Source organism: Alligator sinensis, unplaced genomic scaffold (assembly GCF_000455745.1).
Source record: "Alligator sinensis unplaced genomic scaffold, ASM45574v1 scaffold1642_1, whole genome shotgun sequence".
NCBI classification, from domain to species: domain Eukaryota; kingdom Metazoa; phylum Chordata; order Crocodylia; family Alligatoridae; genus Alligator; species Alligator sinensis.
The window spans coordinates 145,896-156,537 of NW_005842914.1; the positions used below are offsets into that span (position 1 = coordinate 145,896).

Sequence of the window (10,642 nt, forward strand, 5' to 3'; positions counted from 1 at the left end):
GGCTCCGTCGGCCCCCCCGGGTCTCGGGGACGCTTTCCTCCTCGGGGGACGGGCCCGCGTCGGCAGGGAGAGCCAGGGAAAGACGGGACGCGGCCGTCGGACCCGGGCCCCTCGGCTCGCTTGCAGCCCCCGGGGGACGTCGCGTGTAGAAAAGCTGGTGTTTTCTCCCCTCTTGAAAAGGGACCCGCCCAAAAATCAGTGCGGGGAGCGCTCCCCTAATTATGTTCGTTATCCGCATCTGGGACAGGCTAATGCTCCTTTCTCTGGACCCGGCCAAACGCGTCTGCGGCCCTTCGGGAGCGGAGAGCCCACGTGTGGCCGAGTCCGTTCCTCGTGCGAGTTCACAAGCGCGACACGGGATGAACGGGGAGCTTCACTGAACGGGGTCTCTTCTTGCTTTGCAGCTGGTTTGAAAGCAGGGGCCCTCGGCTGCGGCGGCTTTGCCGCTTTCTCTGCGGTGATCGATTACTACCTGCGATAACGGCGGTGTCCAGCTGCAGCGGGGCCACCGGGCTTGTCCGCCAGAGCAAGCCGGATGGTGCCTGCTGCGTTTCCTACACAGCTGACGATCGGCCGGCCTGTAGCACAACTTCCGGCACAACAGCTGGAGCCTCCTGGAGCAGGGCCCGGCTCAGTGGTCAGCATCCTCCGAATGAATTGGCCGACTGTGTCCGTTTCCAGGAACGGAGCCTGCTTTCCCTCTGCCTTCCAGGCCCTCTGGGGTCTGATTGCTATCAAACACATCGCCTCCGTGGAAAGATCCCTGCAGGCACTCCCTGGATACGGAGACTCGGCTGACCCATCTCATGACTTGCTGCAGATGTTTAACGGTACCTGGTTTGCAGCCACGGCTCTGCTGGAAAGCAGCGCAGTGTCGTGGGGGAGAACTCGTGGGCTCCAGCTGACGGCCGATGCCTGGCGGCGTAGGTCATCTTGTTTCGGGGACCTGGTAGCTGGGCATCCCTGGGTTCAGCAAGGCCTCTCCTGGCCTCGTCCTGTTTAATGACTGGTCGCACTGAAATAAAAGCTTAATGGAGAGAAGGCCTCATTCTGCAGTAGGCTGATGTCTGACCTGAATTAACCCCGGCAGCTGCACAGTGAATAACTGTTGGCCGGCAGGGCGGGGAGGCCCCTGTAATGACACCCTGTCAGGCAACAGCAGCGCGGCGGGTGGTTAGTGGCTCAGCCGGTCCCGTCACAGCGCTGCTCCCACCCACCAAGGAGTCGCACCACTTCCTGCAAGAGAGACTGGGGAGGGGGATGGAGCCTGCCGGGCAGCCTGCGCCACCAGTCCAGGCTCTGGTACGGCAGGTGCAGCTAGGAAGTGCGGGGGCCCTGACTGCAAGAGGCCCGTCTGCTGCGCCTGAGGGTGCCTCTGTGACACCGAGCTCCGGCACCAAGCACAGCACAGCTATGGCAGTGTGGGCTGCAAACTCCGCCAATTAAGCTGAGGGGACACGTGGGCGGCTGGTTCTTGCCACGCCGTGCCCTGGCAGCAGTGGCATGAGCTGGGTAGGCGCATCCACATGCCCTGCAGCTGCTCTTTTGTGGTTCTGTGGCCCCAGCTAAGCCTGCCTGCAGGAAGGGGCATGGGAAAGGGGCCCTCTTCATCAGTGTGCACCAGGTTGTGATGCTGCCCTGCCCAGCCACAGGGCTGGAGCTGCACAGCAAAACGCTAGTGCGCAAACTGGGGCCACGCAGGCTTGAGCTGTGGAAGCAAAGTGCTGCCCTGCAAGAACAAGCGGGACTGGCTCAGGGGCCGCTTTACCTGTCTGCCTTGACGGAGAGGCATCTCGCTCCGGGCCGGGCCCCTGACCGCCCCTGTTCCAGCGACAGCCGTGCGATGGGCTGGGCTCCTCTTGGAAGGAGGCTGCTGTATGGTCTCCTGTGTCCATCAGTTCCTCTCCCAGCTGCAGGGTGGAGCGGGGTTGGCAGGTCTGAGAGCCGGGTTTCTGCGCTGCCTTCTGGCACTCCTGGCTCTCAGCAGGGCTGCAGTGTCCCTGAAACAAGCAGCTGCAGCAGGCAGTCTCTCTTGAGGCTGGACTAGTTCTGGGCCCTTGGACTTGCCCTGCAGCCCAGCCTGGCCCCACAGGGACAGCACCAAGCACAGCAACTGCTGGGACATGGGGGCAGCGGAGCAGGAGCTCTGGGCTGGCGCAGGCGCAAGCATGGACACCGCGGCTCCGTTTGTGCAAACATCAGGGCTTTGCATTTATTAACATAGTCTCCTCACAGACTTTACATCCATTTAAAGTTCAGAATCTACAGATGTTTAACAGAACACAAAAAATATATCCTTAACAGCTCGTTAAAAGTCCAATATGAATGAACAGTTCTATTCTACCTGTAGCTGCAAGAGTCCAGCACGCCCCCCCACCCCTCGGGGCCGGGGGCTGGCTGGCTGTACAGTCTCCACTTGGAAGGACACCATTGTGGACAGGGACTTGGACACACGTAACAAATCAGACAGACGCGGGATCCGTTTGTGCAGTCAGCTCCACCCTCGTCCCGGTTCCGGAGTCCGACGCCAGGGGAGGGCGAGAGGCCTGGGTACTTTGTACGATGTCGTTTCCCTTCCGCTCCGAGCAGAGCGGGGTCTGGAGTGCGAGAGCCCTTGAGAGGGGGTGGAAAGGCCTCCCCCTCCTTCGCTGGTGTGGGGGCTGGCAGGAACCGTCGCCCCAGGAACGGGGCGCTGGGGACATACCTGGTGCCTTCAGGGGGCAGGCGGCTCGCCCTGCAGCAGTCAACAGTCGGGGTGAGAGGCCACGCCGCTAGGGCCAGCCCCGGAGCGTCCGTTGTCATTTGGCACGAGGCGGAGCAGGGCCACAGCAGGACCTCCCAGAGCAGGAGGGACCACCCCTCTGCAGGCTGTCCCGGGATGGTGGCGGAGCAGCCCCCAGACATCCCTCCAGGCGCAGGAGCCACTGACTGGGACGACGCAGGGAAGTGCTCTAGCTTCCACCCCGGGCCCTGTCCTAGCACGCAAGGCTTTCCTCCATGTCAGCCCTGGGCTGAAGCAGCTCTGCCTCTACTTCCCTCCCCGCAGCTCAGATGCTCTCTGCCTTGCTGCAGAAAGGGGCAGTGGGCGGCCAGCGCACAGATGTGACCCTGCTGCAGGGCAGAGGGAGCCAGCGCCCACCCGTGTTTGCCTAGCACCAAGGTGCAGCGAGGCAGCACCTCCACCCTCCTCGTGCCCGACCAGAGCTGGCACTGGCATGGCGGGAGCAGGGTCGCCCTGTCTCACGCCCGCAGGAGGAAGGCAGCTGCTGCTAGCTCGGCTCGGCTCGGCCCGGCCCGGCCCAGTGGCTGCCCTAGTGGCAGTGCTCGGCTGGAGAGGAACATGTGCAAACAGCTAAGGCAAAGGCCCAGACGAGGCCGGCGGGGACTGGCAGCCCTCCCACGCTTGGCACTAGCAAGGCCCCAGCGCGCTCCTGGGGGACCTGCAGTGATCGTGGTGCCTTGGGGCGACCCACCTTTGTGGGGGCACGTTGCAGCTGGGGGCAGCTGGTGGACAGGGGAGAACATGGGCATCCCGCTCCCAACGGCCCCACTCAGCTGCTGCAGGCTGGGTCACAGCATCCTTCCCCACAGGAAGAGGAGAAGCGGGGAGGGAACCACAGTGCTACACAACAGACAGGCAAGAAACAAAGGCCAGGGCCACGGGGCAGGCCACAAAGCACCTAGGGGAGACGAGTCCCCTCCGCTCCCAGAGCCAAGGCTCACCGGGGGAGCACAGTCCAGTCGCAGGGTCCAGCGGGCGCACAGGCAGCAAGGCAAAGCGGAGCTGGTCGTCGCCAGGAGCCCTCGGCTTCCAAGCGGCTGAAGCAAGCCGACGCTGCGCATGCAGGCACGGGGACGCGCACGAGACAGGCACTGGCAGGAGGCTTCGAGCTGGGCGAGAGGAGGGGGCGCCAGGCGGGCAGGAACAGTCCGGGGGGCAGGGGACCGCGGGGGGGCACCCATGCCCGCAGCCGTCACGACCTCTTCTGTCGACCGAATATACATAGAACGATTCCTGAACACAAAGGTACGTAAGACACGACTACTGTACAGGGGGGCGCGGGGCTGGGCACGGCGGGCGGCTCCCACGGTCCCAGGAGCACGCCGCTCTCCTGCCAAGGTGCGCCCCAGCCGCGCTGCCCCCGCGGCGGGAGGCCGGGAGTGTTCGCAGCGGCGCCGCCCAGCGCCTACACGTCCGTGGAGAAGTAGAGTGTGTTGCGCTTCAGCTCGGCAAAGGAGATGGGAGGATGCTGCAGGTAGTAGAGCAGAACCTGGACCTGCCGGAGCGGGAGGAGAGCGTCAGGGCCAGGCCTGCCCCGAGCCCCCCGCCCCTTGAAGCCCAGGCTAGACGGACCCAGCAGCCCTGCCCCATGAGGCATGTACAGGCAGGGGCTGGACTGCATGCATTGAGGCAGGCTGCGTGGAGCAGGCAGGAGCGTCAGCTGCCCTGCGGCCAGCCCAGCCAGGACCCTGAGGGAAGTGCCAAGTCGGGGGGTCGTGGCATGGGGTGGGTACCAGGGAGCTGGCAGCAAGCCCCGGTCCTGCACAGCGTGTCCAGCGGGGAGTGCTGGGGCCCGGGGAAACGCATCCCCCCCTCCTCCTACCTGCGCCATCACATCGTGGGACCAGATGTCGGAGGCCAGGGTGGGGTGTCCTTTGCTCTCCCCCTCCGAGGGCCTCAGCAGGGTGGGGCCGAAGACCGTGGCCAGGTTGTGGAGGGACATTTTGTTGACAGGCTCCTTCTCGGCAACCCTGCGGGGATCGGGAATGCATGAGCCACTGCAGGGTGTAGGCATCGGCCCCGTGCCTGACTGGCTCTGCCCGGGCAGAGGGAAACCGCAGCAGGTGTGGAGCTCCCACCTCCCTTCCCCAGCCCCTGGCTTGGCCGCTGAGCCTAACATGAGCTGGCCCAGCGCCCGGACAGCTTTGGCCGTCTCTCCCGGAGAGCTGGGACCTGGCCGCACCGTCCGGCCACACGGCCCGGCCCCCTCTGCCCAGGGAGCAGTGGGAAGTGGCTCCGGGAACAGCCCGGGACCCCCAGCACCTCCTCCTCCAGGCTCTGCAACCCCCCAACCTCGCCCAGCGCCAGGGAAACCAGGGTTACAACACGCCACAGCAGAAGACAGCTGCGCTCCCCCCACGCCGCCCCGGCCAGGAGAGCAGATGCGGGAACGGGCCGTGCCCAGCTCCCTGCCTGGAAACCGAATGGATTTTCCTTCCAGGCTCCTCCGCTGCCCCCTCCCCCCGCCTGTTCTGTTTACTTTACGCCAAACCAGAGAGCAAAATGCCTCTGGAGCAAGTAACACGAGCCGCGCGCCCCGTCCCGGCCCCGCGTGCGGGAGCCCAGCGCCTTCCCCACTCCCGGGTCCGTGGCAGAACGGCGGGTCGCGGTGCCATGGGGGGGGAACCTCACACCAGCAATGCACGGGCATCGATGTCGGCGGGGTCTCCTGCACGCACGGCCCAGACCCTCTGGCTGATTGGCAGCCGCCCTCCTGCCTGGCCCGCAGGACCCCAGGGCTGCGTGTGCCCCCGGCGGGTGCAGCGGGTCGTTACCTTTTCAAGTGTTCCAGCAGGAAGAGGAAGGTGATGAGATTGGGGTCCGGCAGCGAGCGCAGGAGGTGCATCATGCAGTTCTCCTTGGCCGCGGGGTCCGAGAGGGCTGAGGACGAGGAGGCGGCGCTGAGACAGGCTACGCACCCACCCTTCCCGCACCTCACCCTCCCTCGGGGTGGGAAGCAGCCGGCTCCGACTGCCGGGCAGTGCCCACCGCCTCCGGGACCGCCAGGAGGAAGCCTACGGGAGACGCAGCTGCAGAGCCTTACCGATGCCCTCCATGAAGGCGGGGTAGAGCCGGTCGGTGAGGAGCGGCTCTGGCAGCTCGCGGAAGTACAGCTTGAGCGTGCCAGCGATGGCGTTGATGTCCATGTCGCTCAGCATCACCAGGATATCCTTGTTGTCTGCAGAGACCATGCTGAGCGTCACGCCCGGCTTACCCCCACCATCTGCGTGGGGTACACCCGGCAGGGCCTGGCCCACATTGCCCCTAGTCCAGAGCTCGCGTGCCCCAGTGCTCAGTGCCAGGGAAGGGAGCACAGCTTGTGACCAGTGCCCGGCCCCAATACCTGCCCCTTTGGGCACGCGGGGGCCTTCCTCTGCCTTGTGCTTTCTATGGGAGACTGAACACAGGGCGCTGCTCCTGGGTGCTGCTCAGCCCCCCAGCCCAGCGGTGCCTGCAGTGCTGGCAGGAGGGGATCCTGCCTGGCAGCAGGCTCTCGCCCCCACCCCCAAGCTGGTGGGCACCAGAGGAAGGTCTGTATTACAACCGTGGAGCAAAGCAGGGCAGCGGTGCCCTTTAAGACCTGCTGGCTGGGAGGCCGGGGAGCAGGGAGGCCCGGCAGGGTCTGGCACCAGCTCTGCGTGGGGACAGCCAGCTCGGAGCTCCGGGAACATGGAACAACTTGCAAATCGGCTTGCAAAGCTGCCCTGACTCAGAGTTTCCTCCAGTGCCGGCCAGGCAGGGAGCGGCTGCAGGAACCGGGGCAGAGCGAGCAAGGGCTGAGCGCCTCGGCAAAGCACGCAGGGATGGGGGGCCCTGCCACGGCTGCCAGGCCCCAGCTGCAAGGGCCCGTGTTCTGTCCCCGGTGCCGGGCTGGAGCTACAAGCCATGGCTGCTCCCTGCAGACAGGTGCGGGTTCCCTCCACCTGCCTGGACGCGGCAGTCGTGTCACCCCAGTGCACCCATTTTTGGCCTTTGTGCCCCTCCGGTCGCACCCACACGCCCAGCACCGTCACGGCCCCGGGGAGATGCAGGCCACAGGGGATCTGCGAGGACCAAATGCCTCCACAGACTCTGGCCAAGGTAATCCCTCCCTGTGGGGGGCTCTGGGCCGTGGACCCAGGCGGCTCCCGCACGGCTGGGCCCCACCGGGGGAGCGGAGCCAGGAGCTCATTTGTGCCGGGTTTAAATCCCTTCCCTGTGCCCCCCACCTCTGCAGCGCCGACTCACTGGCATCAAAGACGGCCTTCAGTGCCTGGATGTCGGTGGCGACCCCCGAGATGCGGTAGATGCCGACCTCCTCGATGCCCCTCTTCTCCACCTCCTCGATGCACTGGCGCACGATGTACGGCACCTTGGAGCGCTCCCGCCTGGCGGGGAGAGCAGGGCACGGTCAGCACGGCCTGCCTGGCATGTCTCCACCTGCCGCGACTCGGACCCGTATGGTGGCCAGCCTCACCCTGCGTGACCGGGGCATCTGCAGGGACTGGGCTGGGCTCACCCCTGGGAAAGCCAAGTTGGAGCAGGGACATGGGGAACCGCGTGCCCCATCACCCCTCCCAGGAAAGCCCCACACTCACTTTGTCACGACACTGATTTTAACCCCAAAGACGCCGGTCTGCTTCTTGGACGGGGTCCGCTTCAGGCTCATGTCGCGGCTCGTGAACTTCATGGAGAACTCCACTTTGATCTGCGGGCAGAGGTGGAGCGTGGTCAAGGTGGGAAGGCAGCTGCCTCAGGCAGGGGCCCTGGCTTGCGTCCCCTGGGCCGGGCAGGGGCTAGCTCTCGGAGAAGCCCTGACCCCATGTCTGGGCAGGTGTCTCCGGTGTGACCTCCAGGACAGTGGCCTCAGAGAAGCCGGACCCAGCCAGCCAGCGGAGACAGGAGCCCCTAGGGAGGGGGTTGCCTTGCTCTACAACACAGAGCACCCCCACTGTGGGGTCTCCCTGCCCGAGCGCGAGCCCCCACCCCGCCCCCGGGACGTACCCCATTCATCTCGATCACGTCCATGTGCCAGTTCTTGGTCTGCACGGCCTGCGGATCCAGCTGCAGGGAGAGACAGGAGGTGCTGACATCCCCACGTGCCCCACAGGAGCAGGGGACATGGGCAGCGCGGGGGCCCCAGGCGTGGCAGCCGAGAGCAGGAGGGGTCTGTGGGGAGGCTGAATGGGGGCAAAGGGGCCGGGAGCTCGGCCAGCATCTCTACGGGGGACAGCGACCCGCCGGGCAGCAAGGCTGGGATAGTCTCAGCCAGAGGCATGCAAGGAGAGGGGTGCTGTACTCAGACCCATCTCCCCCCGCGCCGGGCAGCCTGGGCAGGTGCAGTGCTGGACCCTGCCGCCAGCGGCCCCACGGCCCCGGAGGAGCGGCGTCCCCACGCAGCCAGGCTATTTCTGGCCGTAGCTGAACAAGACAAACAGACCCGGGGCAGCATTTTCCGCAGAAGCCCGGCTCCGTGCGCCACGGCTATTTATAGCCCCTGGGAACGGCGGGCTCTGCTATTTCCGGCTGGCAGGGGACCCCAGCCGGCTCCTGCCCAGGCCCCACATTCCCAGGGACCTGGAGGCGGCTGGGGGCCACCCTGATGCCGGCGCTGCTGCCCAAACAAAAGCCCGGGGGGCAACAGAGACGCGACGCGTGCATGGCCCAGGACAGTGGGGAGCAGTGCAGCCGGAGCGGGGAGGCGACGGCAGGGACCAAGCCAGGCTTGGCCATGCAGCTCGATGCCTCCCACTCTCCAGCTGCTCCCCGCTCTGGATGCCAGCGCTGCAGGGAGGCTCCCGGGTGGACAGCGAGCAGGTGCACGCGAGCCCGGGCCCCCGGCGCAGCAGCCAGGCCGGGCCTGGGGCAGAAGTGTGGGTCCTGCCGGGTGATGATAGAGCTCTCCCGACATCTGGGGACAGGAGCCCGGCTGCGGCGCTCACGTGCAGTCCAGGGGGTTGCCGCAGCCAGGCCCGCGCTCCCTGGGACAGGCTGTTCCTGCTGGGCTGGGGGCAGCATCCGGGCCTCCTCCCCGTCCCCTGCCCGGGAGGCAGACCCCGACCGTGGAGGAAGGGACAGAGCAGGGCTGGGAGGCAGCACAGCCGGGGACCAGCATTCCCCCAGCTGCTCCTGTCCCCCCATGTGGGAACCAGCCCTCCGGCCGGGGGGTGCCCGAGGAGCGCTGCGGCTGGCAGGGAGCCAGGCAGGGCATGTTTCCCCCGGCCTCCACCCTGACTGCAGAGCCCGGTCACGAGGGCAGTGCTTCCAGCTATGGCCCAGATGGTTGCACGGTCCACCCGCCCCTGCCAAGACGGGGTCTCTGCCCCCACCCCCACTTCACAAAGCTCCCAGGACACTGGCTGCCACGCCACGCCACGCCACGCCACATCATGCCATGCAAAGCCACAGCACGCAAGAGCAACCCCCACCCCAGCCAGCCGGGCCCTCCCCAGAGCCAGCCGCACAGGAGCTGCGGCCGCTCCGAGCCCCGTCGAGGGACCCCGCCTGTGGCTGGAGGCTGCGGTCCCGATCAACTCTTGCGCCCTGCCCCACGAGCCCGGCTGAGCATGCCCTAGTGTTTTCAGCCAGACCTTGAGCGCACGAAATGCCGGGGCCGGGAAGCAATAAGCCGCCTGGGACCGCGGCCCTGTCCCGCTGCCGCCCGCGTCCCTGTCCCGCTGCCAAGCTGGCAACGTGGCCGCCTGGCTGCATGGGCCGCGGCACGGGGAGCTGCGGCTCTGCCTTGGGGGCAGGGCTCCTCCAGCTCCCGCATGACCCCGCAGGACCCCAGCCCCGCAGCGCAGCTCCCCTAACCCTGTAATCTGAGCCCGCGGCGCTGCGTGAACTTGAGCAAGGCTCCTTCCCCGCCCACTACCCCCCACCCCAGCCTTTGAAGTCCCTCGAAGCCCACATGTGGAAGGGCTTTCGCGGGCCCCCAAATGCAGCCTTTATTAAAGCCAGGTTAGCATCCTGCTAGTGCCGGGGGCCTGCCCCGAGCGCCAGACGCGTTCCTGCACCCCCACCCATGCCCGCTGCAGCAGCCCTGCCCAGCCCAGCCCCGCTGAAGCAGAGGCTGGCCGTCCCAGGGCGCCTGCAGCGGTGCTCCCAAGTGCAGGCGAGGGTGGGGAGCATACAAAGGCACCACGGTCCCCATGGGGCCGAGACAGCGCCCACCCCTGCCCACACAGCCCCGTCTGGGAGCAGCGCAGCCACCCGCTCTCGGCAGGGTCTGGCAACAGCGCAAGTATTTTGCAAACCAAATATCTGGACGGCGACTTCCGCCTCTGTTGCAGGAGGGCTCCCGGCCAGCCCAGGGCACCGTGGCCTGGTGGGGGGCTGCAAGTCAGACCGTGCCGGGGGGCTGAGAGCTGGCACGGGCTGGGGATCCCCTAGGGTCTCAGCCACAAACCTGTCCCCTCCACCCAGTGCTCTGGGGAGGTGCCAGGGCCCAGTGCCAGACACCGGCCATGCCAGCTTGGCAGCTGCTGGCAGAAGCAGAGTGATCTCGCTGCACCCACGTGCCACCGCCCCCGGCTCCGGAGCAGACCGGCTCGTTGGGTTGCTTGCTGAGCAGCTCGGGGACCCCGGGGTGAGTCGGTGCCAACCTGGGCCGGGAGCCACCTGCGTCGCCCAGCTCTGAGCAGGGACATGGGCAGGCAGGGGCCTCCGGGGCCACGGAGCCCAGCCCAGCATCGGCAGCCACCGGGGAGCCCACGACATCCCCCACGCCAGCCCCACGACCAGCCTTTGGGATCGAGGCTGCAGAGCCACAGCGGGAGGGACAAGGGCACTGCCCATGCCTGCCACAGCCATTTCACCCGCCATGCAATAGGAGCCGGCCTTTGTGCTGGCTGAGCCTGCACCTTCACAGCCCCTGGCAGT

The 10,642-nt window shown here is 66.7% G+C and overlaps 1 protein-coding gene across 4 annotated transcripts in view; it reads right to left on the bottom strand.

Annotated features, from left to right (window-relative positions):
• Nucleotides 1-2,186: 2,186 nt before the first annotated feature.
• Nucleotides 2,187-10,642, bottom strand: part of ABR (ABR, RhoGEF and GTPase activating protein) — a 26,176-nt gene continuing 17,720 nt past the window's right edge. For 3 of the 4 annotated variants that reach the window (XM_014525935.2, XM_025192332.1, XM_025192333.1), the window contains 7 exons: nucleotides 7,766-7,825; nucleotides 7,360-7,469; nucleotides 7,010-7,149; nucleotides 5,826-5,960; nucleotides 5,557-5,662; nucleotides 4,605-4,752; nucleotides 4,188-4,277 (listed from right to left, as the gene is read on the bottom strand). In XM_014525935.2, the coding sequence (XP_014381421.1) occupies nucleotides 4,188-4,277; nucleotides 4,605-4,752; nucleotides 5,557-5,662; nucleotides 5,826-5,960; nucleotides 7,010-7,149; nucleotides 7,360-7,469; nucleotides 7,766-7,825 (789 nt within the window). Of the gene's footprint in view, nucleotides 4,278-4,604; nucleotides 4,753-5,556; nucleotides 5,663-5,825; nucleotides 5,961-7,009; nucleotides 7,150-7,359; nucleotides 7,470-7,765; nucleotides 7,826-10,642 lie in introns of all 4 variants that reach the window. The other variant, XM_006036097.2, reaches the window with a different exon arrangement.